Genomic DNA, 24,871 nt, shown 5'->3' with positions numbered 1-24,871 from the left:
TCACGGGTCAGATTTCTTATGATTGTGGACAGGTTTCTTTCGTTTTTATCTATTAAATAGTCTCTGATATGGAAAGCTGATGTTAGAGAGCATTCTTTCTTGTCTTTATACAATGTAGTTCGGTGGGGTAGCCTAGTGGTGAAAGCGTTCGCTCGTCACGCCTAGGGCACGATTCGGGTTTGATTCCCTACATTGGTACAACGTGTGAAGCCCATTTCTGGTGTCCCCTGCCGTGCTATTGCAGGAATATTACTAAAAAGGGACGTAAAACCCATCTAACTCACACGTTGTATTTGTAAACATCAAAACGGCAAACTTTCTGACATCCAGCATACGATTTGTGTTTATTTCACTGTTGAATGGCTGATGTAGAAAATATTCAATACATTATGCATATTGCTCCACAATTTTCATCGCAAAATAAGAGTGTCACTGAGAAGCATAAACTGTTTCTACACCGAAGTGAAATAGTGATAATATTTGGAGTGAGTGAGTATGGTTTTAACAATATTCCAGCCATATCACTGTGGGGCACACCTGAAGTGGGCTTCACACATTGTACCCATGTGGGGAATCGAACCCGGGACTTTGGCGTGACGAGCGAACGCTTTAACCACTAGGCTACCCCAAGTGTTTAGCACAATTCAACTCACTCGAAACAAAGTAAAGAAAATACATTTTACATTAAAATATACACTTTAGTAAAATGTTAACATCTGTCCAGAAAACGTACACGTTTATGAAACATTCTTTCATTTTTTATATATTTTATTTTTGTTATATTGTTGGTTTGTTATTAATATAGTATGCGTTTATATTGCAGCATATGGCCAAAATAATTTAGAAGTACGTGACAATGATTTATGATCGTACTGCGATGGTTTCATAGACATTGTAGACAGCATAGGCTCCATAGACAACACGGTATACATGGAAAACTGTAAATGGTTTGATATGAATCAGTCATTTGAATTAATCAAAACAATTAGTTGCACATATTCAGTGGATTGCTTATCCCTCCCTTTTAGATGCACTAAATAATACAAGGAAATTGGCACAATGCGTAGATTAATATTTTCTTTATTACTGCAAGTACATATAGAAATTCATACATTTATGAATGTATTCGATCTATTTTGTTTGTATATTTTATAAAACCCAAACAATTCAGCCATGTCAAGGAAGACTGTTTCGTTCTGACTGGTCAAAATAAAGTGTTAAGTATGTACTGAATTCTTCTAAAATAAATCATAATAAAATTCATATTCATTCGTTGATATGCATTATAAGTATATCATAAATGTCGTTGTCTTATTGGATATTCGTGTATTTCACTCTTTATTCAAAATGTACTACAACTTGAAGCCATATACTTTGTGTCACACATTCGTGACCAATATGCCACGTGTCCGGATTGTGACTGACGATTAAAATCTTTAAAGTGTGATGTATTTTCCGAAACAGAAATGCGTCAACTGTTATTTCGGTCTAATGAGTGAGATGAATACGTAAAGAACGACAACTCTCGCGGAAGTTATTACAGTGTATGCGCATGCGCTTGCGCCATTTTCATAGGATGATCAGGAAAATAATGTTTTGTGATAGAATTTTTCGATCCAGATTCAAACAAGTTACGAGACGAAGTATTTAGTTACATTATATATGGAGGAAGAATATTATTTAATCAACTGTGCCAAGGTAGGTGAAATTTGCAAATGTGATTATTGTGTAAACGTCAACGAAGTGACGACAGGCGAGACACCGTTCCTCTGTGGGGCAAGTGCCTGCCAAATATTTGCAAACAAATTTCTCTGTGATTCAAGAAGTACGTAAATGGCATATCTGACAGTAGTCGTAATAGGTTCTGTACGTGTTGGTCTAACACGAATACATTAAAAAGATTCAATGCAGATGATAGGACCGATACGCAGCTTTTCTTATGTATGGAGTGACCTACATGATGGAAAGTAAACAGCTAATCTTACCCAATGTCCGATCAGACGGGAAATTATGACATCTTGTGTTTACAATATGTGGCATAAAAAGACACAGATCAGAAGCACTTTTCAGCCCCTACTTTTAAATAGTCACAGTAATGTCAAAAAGTTTTGACAGTTAACCTTTCTCAGATGAGAGATGACATATCTTGTCAAAGGGGAAGTCAACAGTTTTATGCATCTTAAGATTTAGGATCTATTTAAATTTTAAACAGCTATCCTAAGTTATGGGTGTTGTTCAAATTTAGATTGCTTGTCTGAAGTCATGAATGAATCTGAATGCCCCATGGATACAGTGTAATTTTATCTCATAACAATTTGACAACTGTTTAATGATAAGGTGATTTTGTGATTTAAACATCAGGATGAGGTTGTTGAAAATATTGACATATCTAATCATGTATATGCTAATCTATAATTTATAATTTTGAAAAAAAATTATGATGGGGAAATATCAAAACTTTCCTGTTCAAAACCTGTTGTAGGTTCACATTCAAGAAGTATGTGTCTGTATCAGTAAAGAAACTCTATTTTAGTTATTTCAGAAATAAAATGGCAGCAATACAAGTCATCTTTCATGAATTAAAAGCACGGTATCCCGAAGTACCTGATGAGGTTGTCAACTCAATAATGCAACAGGTGAGTAATACTACCTGCAAACTTTATGTGAGGTGATTGATAGTTTTACTTAATTAACACAGTGATTGACTGCTCTTGTTGATTGGCATGTTTACTGTGCTAATTTGCAATCTGTAGTGATGTAATGACCTGTCAGCTGTTTCATTATAACCCTAATGATCTTTGCTAACTGATAATAATTGCACCTGAAAATTAAAACAGATAATAATAATAATAATAATGGACTGTGATGTTGTACTGACTTTCTCCATGTTAGACTTCAAGTTATTTCTTATCTTGTTTACCTTTGTAGGCACATGTATTTATCAGCTTTAAGAAAATGTGTAATGGCAAACAATTAGTGACAACATTTGTGTTACCCAATGACAGTTGTTTTGCTTTGGTCAAGGTTAACCTAAACTTTAAAAAAATGTCGCCTAATGGGTTGAGAATTTGTTGGCTAGTCCGTTGAATATTAAAATGATTAGATTTAAATGTGGTCATATTTGTGTCAAGTATCACATTTTCATTATGTAAGCCAGAGAATTTGCTAGTAACTCATGGTAACTCAACTTACATTCTTAAGTAGGAATTTGGTGGTCTTGTGTTTTCAAGGCTATTGTAAGCATGATTTTGATACAATTGAATATTTAATGTAAGTGTAAGTATACAAGTAATTATTAATCATTAGTCTTGTTTTGTGTAGGCTAAAAAATAATTTTTTAGTTTCTGTCCTTTGACCTTTTTGTCCTCTCAACCCTGCATGTTTTTATCTAAATTATCTCTGACTCATGAATTGAAATACTGATTTCTTTCATCAGTAGGCTTGTCAGCATTATAGTCATGCTTGTTGGTTTTTCAAAAGCAGTAAGGGTCTGAGAAAGCTCTACAGGCTCTCCACATGAAGTGGGGTGGTTGGGTAGCCTAGTGGTTAAACATTTGCTTGTCACAAGGAAGACCCAGGTTTGATTCCCCACATGGGTACAATGTGTGAAGCCCATTCCTGGAGTCCCTGTTGTGATATTGCTGGAATGTTGCCAAAAGCAGCATAACACCTCACTCACTCACTTACTCAGTCAGTCTGCATGAAACTGACACACCATGAGTGAGTTGGGTTTTACACCGCTTTTAGCAATTTTCCAGTAATATCATGGCAGGGGACACCAAAAATGGGCTTCACACATTGTACCCATGTAGGTAATCGAACCGGGGAATTCAGCATGATGAGCGAACGCTTTAACCACTAGGCTACCCCACCGCCCAGACACACCATGATGTGACCTAAACATTGTTTGTGGTGGCATTAGAACCAGCTCACATTTTCACTTTAGTGCAGGCAAGGATGAAAATCAAATGAATTTTTCTGACTTTACCTACTTTGTTAGTTGTCAGCAATCTAGCATTAACCATGGTAACCAAGCATGTGTTTTCATCTGTTGTCATTTTATTTTCCCCTTGTATTTGTACCCATATTTTTTTCAGTCTGTATTATTTTGTTTTGTGTCTTCTTTTTTTTGTTACTAAATAATATCATAGATATAGTTTTTCTAGCACAGTAGTTTCTAGAAGTAGCTTGATTTGACATTGACACACTCTAATATTCTTCAGAAACATCTTCTTAGACTGCAGCTATGCATGAAGATATTTCTACACTCACAATTTGCATTTTCACACTCTCATGATCTTAAGATCCCTCCACCAGCTAATCAATGCCCTGATCCCTGCTGATGCTATCTGACAAATCCTTGCCATCATACAGCACACTTTCCTATCCTGAGTTTCTTTGATTGATTTGATTTTCTGTCTTTCTTATTGGATGATACTCACTGTCTGTATTATAAAACATGGTTAGAACTCTGATCAGTATTATTGCAGTTTGAGTTTCACTTGCTTGTCATCCTAATGAACTTTTGTTTATCTGCATATTGGATCAATTACTTTTGTTGTATACAGTCTATGTTTTCTTTGGGCTTTTTATTGTCTTATTAATATTTATGAAAGCTTTGTTATGTTAGGATTAAAAGATAGAAGATTGATGAAAATGGGTAAAAATATAGTGTTCCCTAATTGTCTTGTTTCAGTAGGAGTGTTCATAGTGTTAGAAACCACTGGTATAAGAAGAAGTTATTGATCAACAAGTGTGTACTCCAGGCGTTCGGGGCGATGGTTAAAGCATTCACTCATCACGCCAGGTTTGAGTCCCCACATGGGTACAATGTGTGAAGCCCATTTCTGGTGTCCCCTGTCATGATATTGCTGGAATATTGCTAAAAGCGGCGTAAAACTAAACTCACTCATTCACTCTAGTTGTTCAGGGTAATATGCATACTTGTGTCTTCGTGTACTGTAATGTCTTCCCAGTTATTTGTTGTGAAAACGATTCTTTCCTCAATGGATGCAGAGGCAAAGTTTGGTTGGTCCTTTTCTGCTTGGTAATGTTTTTTCTCTTGTCAAGTCTTGCACCAAACTGTAACCATTGTAATTTTGGTTGTTTTTTTTAATTGTTGATGCAGAAGATATATAGACTTGAATTAGCTAAGCCTACTAGACCAAAGTTAGGTTTGCCAGACTGGGGCATCAGTACCTGATAGCAAGAGTCGCAAACAATCAAAATATTTCTGTAAATCAAACAAATGTTGGTTAATAATAATTTTTCATTATCATTAGAAAATATAACGGTATTTAAAAACAACAACATATGTTGAATAACTAACGTCACCAGATATATTACACATTTTCTAACTAGTAACTAGTACTTTGAACTAGCTTTGAACAGGAACCATGGCTGGTTTTGAATGATGTAACATCCATGTAATCTAGAGATAGTTCACTAATTGGAAAGTCTGAGATATCTACTAAATATGAATTAGCAGTATTTGTAGAAAAACACTTATTCACAGGTTCGTTTGAGCATTTGTTTTTTGGGCGAGGGACCTGATTGTTTTTGCACTTTTGAGTTGTCTAAATCTACCCAGGGTATCATTTTGTGGTGATTCATGTTTACATTATATGCTGTCATTCATGGTATACTTTGGACATACATCATGCGCAATATCTTAGGACTGAGTCTGTGTTAAGACCATTTTCTCTTTCTTGCTGTCAGTTGTAGCATAAGGATCCTATGTTATTTTGCAGAATGGCAACGATAAGGAAAAGTGTCTGCAAGCCCTACAGTCATACAATGATTGTTATTTGTTTGGAAGTCGAGGACAGAATGACCAGGTTACTCGTAGACCGCAAGAAGTGCATATCACACATGAAGAGACTACAATCCCTGGACCCGGTCAACACAGATTCATTTCTCGGAATCGTGACACAGGGGCAGACATTCAAACAAGTATATCATGGCCAAGTGACCTTACGAACAGTGTCAATAAGGAGCATGGGAGACAGTCCCCTATTACTGCACCGGTATTGCCCCAAGACTTTGCCCCTTTCGTTCAGCAAAATGCCTCCCAATCCCCCCCCGACAAATCCCTAATATCAATTGTACAACTTATGGAGGCACGGACAGTTCAGGTACTGCCTCACCCCAGTCAACAGGGAGTCCCGCAGAAGGGCGTCGTGCTGTGAGAGTGTATCATTACCCTTCTCGGTCCCCAACAACGCCCCCTGTTGGGTCCAGTATCTCCCCCATCCCCAACCAACAACAGTATGTGTATAGGATTCAATTCGGTAAGGATAGTGGTGGGATGTGTACTGTTGCCCCCCAGTCCTCCTCTATGCAGAATCTGCAGTCTTTACCCACTGCTGTTAATCAACAAGGACAATATTCGCCTGAAGCAGGACCTCAATCCTATGCAGGCTCGACAGCACATGTATCTAATCAATACACACATTCTTCACAAGCTACAATCTTTATTAATAAGAACACTAATAATGGACAAATTAGCCCTGAAAGGCCAGGAAATAGGACTAACAATTACTCAGCCTTCTCACGTGATCCGAGATTGGGTGTGCAGTTGCCCATGAACGCCACAGGGCAAACGTCCCCAGTGCCAGGATATGGGGGAGTTCATCAGATTCCACCTGGATATAATAAACCGTTATCTGTGACAATTCGAGCGTCAGGACCAGAAGGGGCTGAAACAAAAGTGCGATATTTCCCATCAACACCGGAGCGCTCAGGGTCTGGATACCAGTTGTCTGGGGCTCACTCCCCGACCCGATACGGAGTAAGTTCTCATCCCTCCAACCACCTCCCAGGCCAGTATCAGACAGCTTCTCAGTCTCCTTTCCATGTACAGCAGGCGCCAAACCAAATATCTGTTGGCAACACAACTTCTTCAGCTTTCATAACCCCTACGCTACCACGCTTTCCTTCACCTAGTATAGCACAACCGGTCATTCCACTGCTGGGAGCTCAGGCTAGTAGTGAACTTGGTAACCTTGTCTTGCAGGAGACAGACACAGGGCATCATATGCCTAACTACCCAACTATGTCTCCTGCTTCTAGTCAAAGCAGCTTGAGTGATGAATCTTCTCGAAGTGATTACAACCATCGACAGAGGTCAGGGAGTCTGCAGGATGAGGTGGAATATACTCAGGGTAAGGAATGTTCCGGTCTGTACTACCCTTACTGTAATTACTAACAAAAACAAAAACTCCACCTATGTTAGCAAAAGGTGTGAGCATAACACTAAGCTTTACAAGACGGATGCCACAGAAAAGGTGTAACCAGTTGAAAAGTGTCCCCTCAGTGATAGACCTGCAGATCAGGATAATGAATATAAATCCAGAACCCTGTATCTGGAGTCTGTGTATGACCTACTATTCTTTGGGTAACAAAGAGCTCTAACAAAATATACTACTACCATGATTAGTTCTTCTTAATGTGATATATCCAGTGTTTCCGTTACCCGGTATATACCGGAATTTGACCTGTACAAAGTTAGAATGTCCGTAATTTTAAAGGCTGTCGGTCATCGTGTTCGGCAAATTTTAAAATCAATTTTCTAATTACCTCTGTCAATTTTATTTCTCCTTGAAAAAGATTATGTTTTCACAGTGACATCAAGGTATTGTCAAATAAAAAATAGCAGTCTTGGAAAACCCAAGGCCAAAAATAGTGGCATTGATGCATTGCGATACACTCTACATGTCTGATTAGTTGTTGGGGTGCAAGGTCTCTCGCACAATGAAAAGCATGATCACTTGACCGGTAAAATTTACAAATGACCGGTATTTGAAATGCTAGCCGGTCACAATGTCCAGCTGTGAAAAATGCCAGCGGAAACAGTGATGTGATATATCTCAGAATGCCCATATGCATTGAGAGGAATAATAGAACATTCATGGTAGCATTAGATATAAAGTTAAAGAATAGGAGATGTACAGGGGTTAAAACATAATAATAGTACATGAAAAATATGAGGCCCCGAACAAGACCTATATGAAAACTTGACTGTTAACCAGTAAAGCTCAGACTAGAATAGCGATAACCCAATTAGCAGAGAGAAATGACCTCACAAACATTTTCCAGAAAGTCAACGACTTCCCATTTTTCTAGCGAACTGCAGGAATATATTTGCCTACCACACATATTCGCAAGCCGTGGAGTGTTTAAATTTCAACTATTTGTGTTTATGAATTTAATATGAAATGGAACTCAGGTGAGATTCCTTAAGCAAGCATTTTGAATATCCTTCCAGACCTATTTTTTTTTCGTGAACATATGGCAACCATGATTTTAAAAATCAGCAATTAAAATGTTTCACTTTCAGAGTAGGCCTGCCTGTTGTATCGATCTTTGAATCACAATGCAATACATACACGCTACTTTGTGTTGTTTGTATGTTACATTTTCCATAGTTGTATGTGGTCCATCTGAAAAGGAAATTTTGCTGACCAATATGTGTTTAATTTCCATCACTGGTAAATTTAGGCTAGCTGTAAGAGTGTCATATGATGAGATTTAGCATTTAGTAATAGGCAGTATGGTAATTCAAGCCTTATTTATTGCAATACATATTAGTAATATTATAGTGTAATTGTGTAATTGATCATGTTGTAAGATGTGGGTAGATGTATCTTGTATTGTCGCTTAAGGTGTATAGATACAGATAATGCAAATGTTTGCGTTTTTCAGTTTTTCCTTACAAAGTCATTACACACATTACCCTGGCTTCTGAAACATAATTTGTATATCCTACTTACTGATGCGATATAGCTGATGTAGCTTGTGCTTGTTTGTGTTGTAAATGTCATGGTTATGCTGTCTTTGTATGTTTTCAGCATTGCTAGCACACCAAAATTCTCGGATGGGTCGATTGAAGAGTGATTATGAATCCGAGCTTCAAAAATTAGAGCAGTTACGAGCTCAAGTGTCTCAAATGGAGAAGAATATGTTGGAAAGGAGAAGTGCTCGAAGAAACAGTTTTCCAGGGGTATGACAACGCACTTGTATCAACACCAGTCAAAATGGTGCCATTGTGGTCAAAGGGAGATAATTCAAGGATTTGGATTACTTCCCCTGGTGTTCAAATGATCTGTAATGTTGCTAAGTTCTTCAATACTTTACATGAATTTAGTCTGTATGCTGTCCATTGGTTGATCTTTGGTCACCATGGTTACAATATATACATTTGTCGTAAATTTAATTACAATTAATGTTTGAAATCCCAAATACATGTCCCAATTCACAAAATTCCAGATGAGGCAATGCTAGTATTCCTATCCTTCTTTAAGTAAGCATGTTGTTGTGTCAGTAATTTCTGGAGACCTGTGAAGATCCATGTTAGAATTGATGCTGGTCGTAAGAGGCGATGAATGAGATCGGGTGGTCAGCCTTGCTGACTCGGTTGATACATGTCTTTGTATCCCAATTGCGTACATTGATGCTCATGCTGTTGATCACTGGATTGTCTGGTACAGACCGACGCCATTTAGCTGGAATATTGCTGAGTGCAGCATAAAACTAAACTCACTCGGTCACTTTGACTGTCTCTTTTCAGGATGTTCAGCATTTTGGTATTAAATGGGTTTGTTTTGTTTGTGATTAGGTTGACGATATAGGCAAGATGCGGCAAGCTAATAGAAAACTTCAGACAGATATTCAAGTGATGGTCAATGAAATAGACATGTATAGGAATGGCCAGAGTAAGTATCTACATGATTTACTCATCTTCTTTCTTAAACTTGTTGATATGAAAACAGAAGATGCTTGTAGAATACTTTATTTTGACTGGTTGCCACACTCTCAGCAAGCTGGGAGTTATGTAAACCATTGGAGGTTGATACTACACCCACGAAGATCCGGGTTAGGATTGATCTTCAGTAACCCATGCTTGTTGTAAGAGGCGTCTAACAGAATCGGGTGGTCAGGCTTGCAGACTTGGTTGACACATGTCATCACATCCCAATTGCATAGATCAATGATGTTGATCACTGGATTGTCTGGTCCAGACTCGATTATTTACAGATCGCTGCCATATACCTGGAATATTGCTGAGTGCGGCATAAAACTAATCTCACTCACTGATATTTGGTAAATAATTGCCGTGTTATTTTACTATACCAAGTAGAGTAACAGCTCATGTTATTTCTTTATATAGGTAACATGCATTTCACAAGTGAATGAAAAATAAGCAAAAAGGCACTTCAATGTATGATTAGGCATTTTGCATTTAATGAAATAATATTAAACTACCTCTGAATTTGGGAAACTTTGGACTTTAAAGACAATCACAGTTCTGAACAAAGTTATAGAATAATGTATAGCAGTAAATATATGAGTATTTGGAACATTCCGTCAGTATACTGAGTGCTTTATAATCTGGGTTAAAAAAAAGAAGAAAACAGCTGGGTGTGTCAATCTTTTAAGCCTAATTGCATGGTCTTATACAATGTATTATGTAAAATTGTTTTATTGAAAACTGTATTCCTCCAATAAGGTATTCTGTTTGTTTTAGATTTTGGCTGTTTCAACTTATATCTCTAAGAATGATTTTGGTCTCTTTCATACAGCTTCATTGAATGATATATTTTGTGTAAGTAATTGGCATTGAGAATACAAATGTATTGAATGGGATAGTACGTAAATGTGTTTTGTACCAAGTAATCAACAGAATTTCGGTATTCTGTTTCAGCGCCATTTAGTGTAATAGACCCTATCGGCCAACAGAATTTCTTCAACAACATACCCACTGGGCAACATGTCCATCGGAATTCCTTCAATGCTAACCGGCCCTCAGACCGGACCAGTGAGTGTAAGTAAAGCCAGTAACTGTTTGTTGCTATGGTTAAAACTGTGAGGAAGTAACTAGCAACTAGTATGTGCTAAAAGAGATGTACAGGTGGGCAAGAAGTTCCCAAACTACAGAACTGTGTCCCTTAGTCATGACAGGATCTGCTGATCACTTGTTTAAGTCCAACATCCAGGCTAGCTATTCTCGAAACATTCGTAGCCCTACGAACTTCTTTAAGCCCATTCTTAACACATTGGCTATGATCAAAGTTAAAAATTCTTAGGGCTACGAACATTTCAAGAATAAGGGCCCTGATTCTTACCTTTGGTTTCTTTGTAACTTCACCAAGTAGTTAAGTGTTGACTACCAGGACCATTTTGGGCTTTAGGCTTCAATACTACCCAATGATATTTACCTAAATACTGTTCATCAATGTTCAAAGTGTTCTACCCATCTCACTCACAGCATTGTCCTGGTAATAGTGATGCAAGTAGTGAATACATTAGTTTATATCATAGTATATCACTTAATATTAAAAATGGAACTAGTGTTAGTGTTATTTCACATAGCTTTAAGACTTCAAGGTATCTTACTGCTGTGACCATCTTAACTCTATTCAGAAACTTACTGTAGTTGTATTTCATGATAGCTTTGAGTAACAGACATTTAAGTAATTTTCAATAATTTAGTCGATGTACTTCAGTTCATAACTTGTGTCTTGTGATAGCATAAAGTAAGCTCATTTGTACAACATGTACAATGGGCCTTGATGTTCTGAGGGCGCTCATCATAATGCTAAGAGTTTGGTGGGGTAGCCTAGTGGTTAAAGAACCAATAAACTTTGTTTTTTTGTTACTCTTTTAACCATTACATATGAAAGATTTGTGGTTAGTCTTATGCGGAACACCAAATTTATTCTTTAAAACTTGTAGTTAATTAATACCGAGCGATTAAAAGTGGCCAAAAGGTCCCCTCTTCCCTCTCGCCCGCCAACGAAACCACAGACAGGTTACGTAACTCTGTCGCCAGAGCACTGCAGTGACGTCATATGAGGAACGATTTTCAGTTAGCTGTATAGAAAGTGTGTAGCACGCTCATCATTTTGATGATTTCCGACATCAACGACGGCGACATGCGAATCGTTGCTTTGTCGATCAATTGCTCCTAGAGGGTCGGGCGATGGTGTGACCATGCACAGATTTCCACAGGACCCGCGGTTAAGTGCTAAATGGGTTATGTTTGTGAGTCGCGAAGCGGCGTTGTGGAAGCCTGAAAAGCGATATCTTACTTGTGTTCAGATCGCTTCACGGAAGTTAAAGAATCAAAACTACTTACTAGTTGTAGTAAAATATGTATATGATTGATGACCATAAAGATTTTCCATGACACAACTTGTAACATAACGATTTCTTCCTCGGAGTGAGGTTGTGGTCGAGTAACAATAATATTGTAAGTAGTATTATATTGACACCCACCTAAGCTGCCAGGAGAGAAATTGTTATGTTATACGCTTATGTCATGCAAAATCCTATTGGCCATCAATAAAATACATATTTTACTACCAGTAGAAAAGTAGTTTTGATTTTGTAACTCAGTGAAAACAAACCTAAATAGCATTTATCGTCACACTGGCGGATGTTCCTGACAGGGCCGCCATTTTTGAAAATCGTAAAGTCTGTTAGAATTAATGAGATTATAGTTTGTTTTCATCAAGTTAGAAAATCAAAACTACTTTCTACTCATAGTTAAATATGTATTGGAATCATAACCAAGCCAGTTTTGCATGACACAACTTATAACATAACGATTTGTTCCACGGAAGCTAGGTGGGGTGAAGTCACAATACTGCGTGATAAATTTCTTGCTACATTCACATGGTTAATGTCCACTCACCAGTATGTAGATACTAGTCAATGTCGTCTTTATATTTGGTCTTATAATCCTAATTAGTTTATTATCATACTTGTATGCATTTTGAAACTAAATAAAAAGCAGACGATCTGCTGATACTTATAGTGAATTTATAACAGAACTGTAATATCTAGACATTTTATAGTTTGCCAATGTGAATCATAATTCGCACACACACACCCTAGTGTATGTTGTCTGTCTCATTACACTTCAATGCGAAAACAATGATTCTGTTGAATGCTACGACAAATGAATAAAAACAAAATGCAAATATTAAAATTAAAACAGATTAAAGTTATTGGAACAATATCAGGCCATTACCTTGTTCGAGGAATGTATCCATCAATATCCACAAAACTGTTGATGTGTCTTTTAACAGTTTAATATACGAAAAAGTGATAAATCTTTTCAGGTATTGGTGTATAGTCTCATTGGTCACCCAAGATAGCACACTTGGCAACTAATTGCATAATGTCCACCTTTCTTTAAAAACAGTAATTTAGTTAGCCAATAATGGGCAATCAATCATTGTATTGCCGGTTAATCCTTTGAAAGAAGGGCGTTGTTTTACGCGAACACCGACCACGACAGAGTGTATTCAGTATAGATTAGTAAATCTACATACATAAACACTACCTTTTGACAATTCCGGCTGTGTAAGATAAAAGTAATTAATCAATCAGCGTGTTATCGGTTAATCCTTTGATCGATGTTTATAATGTTGAATATTTACTCCAGACACAAGAAATGCCAAATGGGAACCTTTGTCGGGTAATCTAACTGTGTTACCCACTAATTATTCCTGTTATAAATTCATTAACTGACCATCAAGTGAATGATGACAAAAAACATGTGTAGGTTTATACCACCTAACACGGGTTACAACAAGGGAGTATTAATTGCTGTATTGCATGTGAAAACTTATGGGCCAACACTGTTTTGAGAATACAAACAGATTTTTACATGACATGATTAAATATCGAGGTAAAAAAATACAGAAATGGGATAAATTTTGATCAGTCATTATACAAATAGGGCCTAACGACACCAATCGATTTTGACAGGATCGTCTATGAAAACAAGTTGTAACTCGGAAACTAGGCAAAGCAGGAGACAAAATTAAATGACAGTAGATTGTGAGGACATATAGCTTTCATTTTCCACAACAATTGTCACGATTTCAGGTTTATACAAACCTGTAAACAAGATAATTTACCCCCTGAAATGTAGATGAATTCTGCATTGGCCCTCATATCTATTCCTCATATGACGTCACAGAGACGCGCCGCTCTGATTGGTTGAAATTTCGTTCGCGGGTGAGAATTGTGCACTGTTGTCAAAAAGGTCGATTTAAGTCAATTAAAGGTCGAAATGAGTAGTTTTAATGACGGGGTTTCATTTATAACGATGCCAGTTAGTGATTTATGTATTTGTACCCCCTAGGGTATATGTGATCTTTAAAGCGTTCACTCGTTACAACGAAGGCCCGGGTTTGATTCCCCACATGGATACAATGTGTGAAGCCCTTTTCTTGTGTACTCCGTGGTATTGCTGGAATATTGCTAAAAGCGGTGTAAAACTAAACTCACTCACTCACCTTGATGTTCTCAAAATATGTGTTGAATATTATACTGTGTGTTTCTCTACAGCTCCACCACCGGTTCCTCCCCGAGAGAGCCTCACTTCTGTTCCCCCTGCCCCTCCCACACAACCCCCTGCAGGGTCAGGGGACTCAGAGGAGGGGGAGCAGTGGAGTTGTTCGGCATGTAAGTTCCTGAACCACCCTGCCCTCAACAAGTGTGAGTGCTGTGAGATGCCCAGAGCAGCCACAGGTAATGTCCAGCCCTGCCATATACACTCGGCAGAGCTGTGCTACTGCCACCACTGATACGACACTGTACCAAATATAACCAACAGCATTGGAACATCACGCTAGGTGAAGGTCTCATTGTCTCAGCAAAACCTGGAACCAGCAGCACTGGGAAAGGCTTTGGCCTTCAGTTGTCTCTTGATCATATTTAGTCTGACCTTTTCGTGAGGGTAGGCACTCTTAATAGTGTGCTAAATCCTAAATAACTGAAAACCTGGCAGAATATGTTCTAATTGTTTCAGATAAACTAGAAACTGTAGTCAGAAGTGAGCTTTTGAATCATTGAATTTAGCCAATATTGTCTCCCATTTAGAAATAGACAAGTAGAGTTGCCTGGTAGTGTGGGTTGAATATATTCCAAGCAATCAGAAAATTTGGCTTATTAATGATCCCTGATGTTTGCGAAAATGTTTTCTCAAAAGTCATTTAAGTTTTAAGATTTGTTAAAGATTTTTTTGTTGTTGGTCATTTTCAAAAACCAACTAAAGGTGTGAAGGTGATTAAAGGTGTGAAGAGGACTTCTCTTTAGTGGTGGTCCGATTAATTGAAATAATCGAAGATTGGTCGCAGTGACTTAACGACCAAGAAATCGATCATGTTTTCTCATAATCAAACACAAACAATTTTGGAACACTTGTTTACATTGACAATATTTTTCACAAGGTTGGTTTTGTGTGTTACATTTCATAAGCACTACTAGCTCGTTCCAAGTCATGATTGAATTTATCTTTAAGTTCCTAACATATGTCATCCTGTAAAGATGTGAAATTTGCAAATGCATTGTGTGCAATTTGCAAAAAACAACAAAAAAGAACTATATGTATTTTCTTTATGTTTTGTGCATTAAGAAACACAATCAGGAAAATTTTATAAATGATGCTAAACAATTATTTTCGATGATTGATCGGTTGTAATGAACCAATCATCAATTATGAGATTTTAACCAGTTCCCAACACTACTTCTCTTACAGAGGAATGAGTTTGAAACAAAGCCTCGCCCATTGTTGTTGGTTCCAAGTTTAAGATGCTGTGACAATTTCAAATGTTTTGGGCTGCATTCATCAACTTAATCATTCATCATGTTGTTGCCGAAATATTGAAGTCTGATGATGTTCGGCCATCATGTAGCTGTCTTTATTCCAGTACCTAGTGATCATTGCTCACTTTCTCTGACCATTGTGCAATTATCAAGCTGATTGTGATCTGGCTCTTGTTGCCCGGGGAACGTTAGTACCTCGGTTGTAGATCCATTAGGGGTGAAATGGTATACCGTGGTGTTAGTAGAACCGCAGTATTTTGCCTTCGTTCGGTTTACCATAATACAATCCCAAAATTCTGTATTTTCAGTTTTCGTAGAGTTCTTCTATCTAGTCATTAAATGACAGCTTTGTTCATTCAAACTGACAAAGATTATGGTTATTTGTTTCCCATTGTATTAAACAATTTAAGGTCTCTTGTTGTCAATTTTCTGCATTATGATCATGTCTCATGTACCGAACCAAAAGCCTTGTACCGCAATATGTACCATACCGTGGTAAGAGTGTACCATTTCACCCCTAAGATCCATGTCATTCTGAATGACTTGTTTTGAGTGAATTGTTATCTTTATCATAACCATGGTCAGCCAGCACAGGCTTGGATATCCTAGATTCCTCATTTGTTGTAGAATATGGGGTGTGCATGACTGGCATGGACTGACGATGCAGTCATTTGTGGCAGTTTTATGCAATGCAACTCAATTTTATATTTGTGATGATGAGTATAAAGATCTGGTGACTTACATTTGGGCACAACTTAAAAAAGTTTGATCTGTATGGTATTACAGGGACATTCGGAGCCAAACTTTGGTGTTTATTTTTCAAAGTGATTATCAACTTTTCAAGGAAAAGTTGCTCAATTTGATTTTAACCCTCATTGATGCTTTGACGTGTATCTTTGTGCCAGAATCAAGTCATTGTAAATCAAACATACTTCCTCATTCACAGAAAAGGGAAATAATTTATCTGTGTGATAGAACATTGCAAAAATGATTTGATTGTTGGCAGACTGTAAATGAGGTTGTTGTTGTAATGGAGTTAAGACGTTAAGTAGATAAGCAATGTCATTGGGGGGCAATATGGTTCCTCTGATGGATTCCATGATGGACCTGGGATGGCGTTTCTGAGTTGCAACTTGACCAGGTGAAACTCTTTCAACAGTGACCCCCCCATGGCCTGTGGTGCTCCATGGGTTTGTCATTGAAAGAGTTGAATACTTTTTGGTAATGAAATTTTTGCATTTCGATGTCTTTCCTTATTTTGTTTAGTTAACATTGTGTTAACAAAGTTCATTGGTAGCTTCTTCAAATAAGGAAGCAGTTGTTTGATAAGACAGTCAAATACACCTGTGTGATGTATTTATCTAGTTTATTTAAGGAAACAATATCACATGATGAATTCATATGACCATCATCCTCGATTAACCTGTGGATTATATATTCATTCCATTTTGACAAAAATCTGGACCCATTTGTTGTTCTAACTTTTGTTTTGAGTTTTATTGTTTGTTAAATATAGCCATCCAATTAAATTACGGTCGTGAGCTAGAGAACCTTGTTTATAGCGTGATTTGAATTATATAAGGAAAAAACAATTGCACTCATGATCAAGAGAAACCCTTTGTTAGATTAGTGATAAAATAGATGGAGGTGGGGTCTGTGATCTTGTAGATGGAGCATCTGTCTGTAGCGTGGAAGTTCAGTGGTTCAATCCACAGGCTGTGTCAATGCTGGGATATTGCTAAAAGCAGTGTAAAACCATACTCACTCCCTCACTCTGGGCTTTAGGGGGATAACACAAGAAGGTTGGCTTGGAACCAGTACACTGTTTCTATAGTGTGTCCATGTTATACTGCAGTGCAATACCAGTGTGAAATTTTCATTTGATGTTGTTTCCTTCTAGGTAAGAAAATGGCATAATTTTTAGCAGATCATCACATTGTAAATTGCTTGCAAGAGTAGATTTCATATTTTGATTGAAGTCATAATTAATAATTCCATTGACTACAAGGGCCTTTGTGGGCGTATGCTATGGTGCTTGTTCCTAATCATCAGTTTCACAGTTCACAGAAGTTGAGGTGGTTAGTTAAATCTTTAATGTAATTGCTAAAGACCTTGGTCAGTTTTAATCAAATATGTACTGAATGTTAATATTTTGGATTCGGTTTGATCTTATTACACTAAAATCTTCCTTAGTCTCCGATGTTTTTGACTTCGATGGTTCGAGTCCACTATTGGCACAGGGACATGTACATTCAGAAATCAGGCTAGCTAAATCAGTATTGGGTGGACAGAGTAAGTTGGTAAGAGTAAGTGACCATAGTCTTGACCATAGTTTCTTAAGACCCAGACTCAGATTCAACCCCAGACACAACCCCAGACACAACCCCAACCACAACCCCAGACCCAACCCCAGACCCAACCCCAACCCAAACCACAGACTCAACCCCAACCCAAGACTCAACCTCAGACCCAGACCCAGACACAACCCCAACCCCAACCCCAGACCCAACCCCAACCCAAACCACAGACTCAACCCCAACCCCAGACTCAACCTCAGACCCAGACCCAGACCCAGACCCAGACTCAACCCCAACCCCAGACTCAACCTCAGACCATGACCCAACCCCAGCCCCCAAAGACCCAACCCCAGACCCAGACTCAACCCCAGACCCAACCCCAGACCCAACCACAACCCCAGACCCAAACCCAACCCCAAACCCAACTCCAGACCCAATCCCAACCCCAGACCCAACCCCAAACCCAACTCCAGACCCAACCCCAGACCCAGACCCAGATCCAGATCCAGATCCAGATCCAGATCCAACCCCAGACCCAACCCCAGACCCAGATCCAGATCCCAACCCCAGATCCAGATCCAACCCCAGACCCCAGACCCAGACCCAGATTCAGATCCCAACCCCAAACCCAACCCCAACCCCAACTCCAGACCCAACCCCAGACCCAACTCCAGACCCAACCCCAACCCCAGACCCCAACCCCAGATCCAGACCCAACCCCAGACCCCAGACCCAACCCCAACCCCAGATCCAACCCCAACCCCAACCCCAACCCCAACCCCAGACCCAGACCCTACCCCAACCCCAGACCCAGACCCTACCCCAAACCCAGACCCAGACCCAACCCCAGACCCAGAACCAGACCCAACCCAAGACCCAGAACCAGCCCCAGCCCCTAAGACACGGAGTGTATTATGTGTGTTATCGGTTAAGTAGTGCCTGGTTCAGATTTGCCTTAGGCTCAAAGAAAGGATTTCTGGTAGGACAAGATTGCAATTTTAATCGAACAGTAAGACATCCTAGCACCCAACATCAATATGGTTTACTGACTCCCAAGGAGGTAGGAATGATTTGAAATTCAGATGTACAATGATCCATAAAAGTTAAGGTATCATGCTATTGTTAATCATTGTTATTTTTTGTTTAATGTCATGATTAGTGATATTTAAGCTCTACAAATGTGGTTTGTAAATATCGTGTCTGGAAAAAAAGATGTAGTGATTGAAATCAAGGGCATCTGGATAAAATGATATGCTCTCAACCAATTGCTATGTTACTTGAGACATTTATTTTTACCTGAAGTTCTCGTGGGTAAAAAGTATATATCATGGACTTCTTACAAATTTGGGGACAAAAGTTGAATTTTACCGATGTGACAGTTCACTGTTTAATTTACTTTTGGCTGTTTTTCCAGAAATTTTATTGTATTGCTGTGTTTAGCTGAAATATTGTTGTTATGATCCAAAGGCTTCGGAAAATAATTTATGCACATGAGAAATAAAGAATTTAACTCTCTCCCTCCACAATTTCAGCAGTGCTGCTGAGCTTAAATTGGCATATTTTTCTCAGACTAGTTTTCACAGTGCCAAAGAATGTACTGAGTGCTAAGTCTTTCTGTAAATTCTGCTTCTTCTCTACATTGAACATCTTCTCTAACAAAAACAGGTAATTTCTGAGATCAGTTGTTTTCATGTAGATTTTCATTGACTATCGACACAAAGGCCCTGATCCCCAGTGACATCTTAGTGTACAATGATTGTAACTACAAAATGGCAGTAGTGCCACCACAAAGATAACTTGAGGGAACAGTGACCTATAGACAGACCGATTCCACAAAGTGATCTTAATGCTAAGGTGACAGTAACTCCCATACTGGCCTATGATGATCATTTCATTGAGTATTTCATGAACAGGCATACTTAATGTCATTGTTAAGAAGGAGCTTTTGAATGTGCGCCATTAGGTATATTGTAGGAATCTGTGAAAGTTGTCTGTGTGATTAGCAGATGATGAATAAGGATGAAACGATATGCTTGGTTGTGATATGATACGTATCAACACGTTCGGAATTCAAAGAGTCCATCATATCATTTTATTAATTTTCATGAAGTCCATTGATATCAGTGCCATACTTGAGAACTGGAAATTCTCCCTCTATGGTGGATGAAGTGTGTATTTGTGTCACAGCTTATGAACATACACTTAATCCACTTTTCCAATGTGTATGTATTGCGTATCATATTGCAGACCAAGTTGTCTCATTGCATAGCTGTATTGATTAGCCATTATGGACATAGTAATAATGTTTAACATTTTGAAGTCGTATGTTTAAAGACTTCTGATCCCTTTGACCTTATGTCATAATATGTTGAAAACAAGGACATTGAGATGTTTTATCACGAACTGGAGCTGGGCCCCGTTTCACAAAGCTGTCACAACTGTTGTAAGTCTGTGTTACATTATAGGAAGTACGACAGTCGTAGCGCTATGATAGCTTTGTGAAACAGGGCCCTGTATTGTGTTTCAGTTCACTGACACTAAGGCTGTGCAATCAAAACCAAATTGAGACATGATTCAAGTCTTCAGTGATGATGTATATTTGTTATTTTACACTAATTATCCAGGCAAATGATGATGTGATTGTAGTTACCATGGGTACTTATGAATGATTTCTTTGGAAGAACAGACTGCTGCTTTCTGTAGGGCATACACAACTGACTTCTACCAAGGATACTAACCTTTTTTGCAGAGGATTTGAAGTATAATTTCATATGTATTTATTGCCGTTTTGTGAATTTGTACATTGGGTCAAATTTGCAATCTTGGTGTTTGCGACAGCATGAAAACCTCTAAGACTATTAGTCTATGTTTACATCGAATTTCAATTAGTAAGAGAACTTGAATGAAATCAGGAAATCTAAATTTCCTTCCTGAAAAATAACATTTTTGAGGAAATTCGGAAGCACACTTTATCATGTCCATCTGAATGTAGTTAGTTAGATGTGTCCTTCCTGACTGGGATATGAATGAAATGCTGTTCAATTCAGCTCAAAATGAAACTGATAAAACTTGTTACTGTCCAAGAACTTCCAGAAGAGCTTTCACGCACCGTTTTGATTGTCCTGTTTGTCATATTTCCATGCTAATATGATACATGGCCTCGACCTATTTGCCACCATTGCCCGATTTAAATGAATTGAATCAAATTAATGTAATACTTTTGTGATTTAAACAAGAACCTTTATCACCAGCAATCGTCTCGACTTTTGCATGACGTCACAAATACAACTAGAACGTCTTGTAGCATAGGGCTTTTCTCCTATGTCTTTGAATGGAGAAAACTTTTATCCCACAAAAAAACATAATTTTAATGGTGTTTTAATTCCTTTTAATACGTCACAGGCTTCCTCAAATGAAACTTAGGTTAGAATGAAGATCTATGCTCTGTTTTGTTCAGACATGGCCTTGGGTGTGATTTCAAGGTTGTGATGGGAAGTGGTTTAGTCTAGTGGTTTAAGTGTTTCCTCGTCATGCCAAAGACCCAGGTTCGATTTCCCTCATTGATGTGGTGTTTGAAGCCGAATTTTGGTGTACCTAGCTGTGATATTGCTGAAGTAAAGTGGCCCAAAACCTGTTCATTCGAGGCTGTGAGCTTTTTTCATCTTCCTGATTAGAAAATGGCGTCAGAGTAGTGAATGGTTCTAGGGTATTTTTCATAATAGAATGGAAATATTTTACCCCAGATAAATAAGGATGTTTCATGCAATGTGGTATGGAAGACTTCAATTTTTGAACAGTGTCCATTTTTGCATTAGGATGCAATATTTTCGTGGCATGGTTTTGGAGGCTTTCATGAAGTCTAGTCTTTGCGTAGAACGCAGAGTAAACACAGATTATAAAGACTTCAATCCTGCTCTGTTTGTTCTGCAGGAATAGGTTCTGTAAATACTTCTACTGTATATGCTGTATTTTTGACATTGTTTCAACAAATCCATTTTGAATATTTACAGATGATTGTAACTGACAAATTGTTAATATGTACAAGGATTTGCTATGGATTGACTAAAATTTGGTTTTAAAGTTTTCAATAAAACCTTTAAAGTGACTGAAGTTGCCTTATTTTTATAAAGAGATGCCTGGCACTGTGTGACTGTTTGTGTTTTTGTGCCACACCAGTTTTTCTTTTACAAGTTTTAAGTTATAAGCAACTGTTGTGTTAAACAATACTCACAATATTTTGAGGTGGGTGACAAGCAAGGTTGAGCTGATTCTGGGGTTTCAGTATCAGCTCACTTCCCATTGATCCTTGATCTGTCCACACCTTTAACACAATTGTGGTTTGTACCAGGGTGGTAAATGTCACGACCTGCATCACTTTGGACATTCCTTCCATGAGGGGTGAAACGGTACACTCTTACAATGGTACGGTACATATTGTGGTTACAAGGCCTTCGGTTTGGTCCATTTTCGGTTTGGTACTTGAGAACATACTTCCAGGAAAATAGCAAAGAAATGCATAGATTTTGGCCAAATAATTAGATTTCTAGACATTTTAGAAAAGGTTTAAAAAGGGTATGAAAACTGAAAATACCGAATTTTTTGATTGCATTATGGTATACTGCATCAAAGGCAAACTACCACAGTTGTACTAATACCGCGGTATACCGTTTCACCCCTACCTTCCACTCCTCAAAGCGGAGTCGGACCTGGCTCACTCGTAGATTTGCGTTTTGTTTGTTGTTACACTGCATGGTGATTATTTGCATGGTCTTTGTGTTGTTGGATTTAAGAGAGCACCGAACAATGTTGAAATTGTTGGAACTGAAAATTGGAAAGATTTGCTAGAATGATGAATAGTTTCAGAAGCTTGTGGTCAAATGTGTTTCAAATTTTTATTGTATGATCAGTTCATTATGATCATGTTGGCAACCCTCTCCTACCACAATAAATAAATCTAACTTTTGTCACAAATCTGAAGTTGTATTTTTAAAAAATGATTTTTGATCTATCAAGATGAAATTCTATTGAAACACAGGCCTGTATGTTCAAAACTGCAACAAAGATGTGAATGAACAAAGCATCAAATTTCTGTACAAATCAACGTCTGACAATTTTTGTTCTGTGCACCGTCATTCTTGAACGTTTTTGCTTTGGTTCCCCTATTATGTTTTTTGTTTTTTTTATTGTCTAGGATCATGATGTGGAATGTTATTTGCCTGTGGCCTGTCTCCCTCTGCCTGTGTCTGCTGTAGAGAGGACTTCTGCCTGCCCGTCTGCTCGCTGTCTTTCCCATCATACAGTGTACGTCCTGGTTACGGCCCTTGCCTGCATGGAATCATCTGCTCAACTACAGTTTCCTCTCAGCACAGGGTTACCTTACGCTTGTATTCTGCTCACACTACATCATTGACAAACCACTGTTTAACATTGTCATTCTGGTGATTAGTCATAGACATTGGAAGGTCAAGGACAAATCTTTGTAAATCAAATCAAACATTCTCTGTTGTCAGCTACCAGTTGTGAACAAATACACTGCGTGGCAGTATAGTATTTTCTGTTCAGTGGTTTTGGTGGTTTGCTGACTTTGAGTGGAGGTTATCCATCTAAATGTACTTTTCAATTTGATTTGCCTTTCTGAACAGATATGTCTCCAACATAGCTTGCAAACTCATTAAGATAGCTTACTCTGTTTGAAACATCTCTCTTTCAAAATCTAACTCTCCCTAGAACGTTGAGTCAGCTAAACTATTTTATCTAGTAATCAGGCTAGCTAAACTCGAAACGTTTGTAGCTCTACGAACTTCTTAAGCCCATTCTTAACACAATGGCTACAATATAAGTTAAGAATTCTTGGGGCTACGAACGTTTCGAGAATAAAGGCCCAGCTTCTTAATTCTCAGGGGCAGTGGAGTAGCCTTGTGGTTGAAGCGTTCGCTTGTCTCGCCAAAGACTCGACTTCGTTTTCCCACTTGGGCACAATGTGTGATGCCCATTTCCGATGTCCCCCACCGTGATATTGCTGGAATATTGCTAAAAGCGGCTAAAAACTAAACTCACTCACTTACTCTTAAATCTCAGCAGCAACTTGGAGCAGCATATGTGACCTATATCTCATTAACATACATACACGGTCAGTTCCAAATGGAAATAATAAAAGCTGTGTTATAGTGTGGATATTATTACCTAAATATCAATGCAACAGAGAAAGTCAAAGTGGTTAATGGTAGCATAATAGCAAGTCATGTTGAACTTGTCAGCTGTCACCTGTTAATCTTCTATTTCTGATGCAGAGTCCACAAGATGTCGTGATGAGGCAGAAACTTGTTTTTTGCACAATCATAATCTTTGTTACTTTGATTAATGTCCAAATGTTGGTGCCATTCCATGGCACTCTCCACCTTGTTTTCACTTTAACAAAGTCTAATATTGTTTTGTTCATATTCTGTTACCATGGTTACTAAAGCTTATTTTTTATTCTTATTTGCCAAATAAGTTATTCACCACATACTAGAATAGCTTGTATCAGTGGTAGGGACCTCAATCGCCATAATCCTTCATCACCAGTTACTCACGACACAGTGCACAAATCAGGAAGCGGTCACTGGTTGAAGGTTGATTACTGATTACTGGTAAATCTTGTGGAACCAATTGCTGGGACACTTGACAGAACACCAATACCACCTACTGGTAAACATTACAGAACACCTACATCAATTACTGTTACACTTTATGGTACACTGGTGCCAAATACTGGGACACTTTACAAAACACCTGTACCGATTACTGGTACTTATTACTCATGATTACATTTTAATATTACTGATTAGGTTACACATTACTGATTGCCATTTTACCAAATACCAATACTCGTTACTTTCACAAGTTACAAAGCGAATGATACCTGGTAGTATTGAACAGTACACGTTACTGATTACTATTCCTCATTACTGGGG

General features: G+C 38.2%; 1 protein-coding gene across 5 annotated transcripts; it reads left to right on the top strand.

The window, feature by feature from the left end:
* The first annotated feature begins 1,558 nt into the window (after positions 1-1,558).
* On the top strand, positions 1,559-24,411 carry LOC124263352 (TGF-beta-activated kinase 1 and MAP3K7-binding protein 2-like). Of its 5 annotated transcripts, none has more exons than XM_046697943.1 (7): positions 1,559-1,698; positions 2,543-2,636; positions 7,016-7,163; positions 8,850-9,001; positions 9,617-9,713; positions 10,703-10,822; positions 14,362-15,184. In XM_046697943.1, the coding sequence occupies exons 2-7, from the start codon at positions 2,550-2,552 to the stop codon at positions 14,598-14,600; spliced, it is 843 nt and encodes a 280-aa protein (XP_046553899.1). In that variant the 5' UTR covers positions 1,559-1,698; positions 2,543-2,549; the 3' UTR covers positions 14,601-15,184. The 5 variants fall into 5 exon arrangements, with proteins under 5 accessions (XP_046553899.1, XP_046553898.1, XP_046553896.1 ...); XM_046697942.1 differs by having other exon boundaries at positions 2,534-2,636; XM_046697940.1 differs by lacking the exon at positions 1,559-1,698 and adding an exon at positions 23,110-24,411 and having other exon boundaries at positions 2,534-2,636; positions 5,751-7,163; positions 14,362-14,544.
* Positions 24,412-24,871: the final 460 nt, after the last annotated feature.

This window comes from Haliotis rubra, unplaced genomic scaffold (genome assembly GCF_003918875.1).
Source record: "Haliotis rubra isolate DU_JTF1 unplaced genomic scaffold, ASM391887v1 Scf88, whole genome shotgun sequence".
Taxonomy (NCBI): domain Eukaryota; kingdom Metazoa; phylum Mollusca; class Gastropoda; order Lepetellida; family Haliotidae; genus Haliotis; species Haliotis rubra.
This window is presented reverse-complemented; position numbering and strand designations above follow the sequence as displayed.

Coding starts and splice junctions, on each gene's coding strand:
- LOC124263352 (XM_046697939.1), top strand. CDS start 6,308: ATGTGTACTGTTGCCCCCCAGTCCTCCTCTATGCAGAATCTGCAGTCT. Junction 7,164..8,849: donor TGAGGTGGAATATACTCAGG/GTAAGGAATGTT, acceptor GTATGTTTTCAG/CATTGCTAGCACACCAAAAT. Junction 9,714..10,702: donor CATGTATAGGAATGGCCAGA/GTAAGTATCTAC, acceptor ATTCTGTTTCAG/CGCCATTTAGTGTAATAGAC.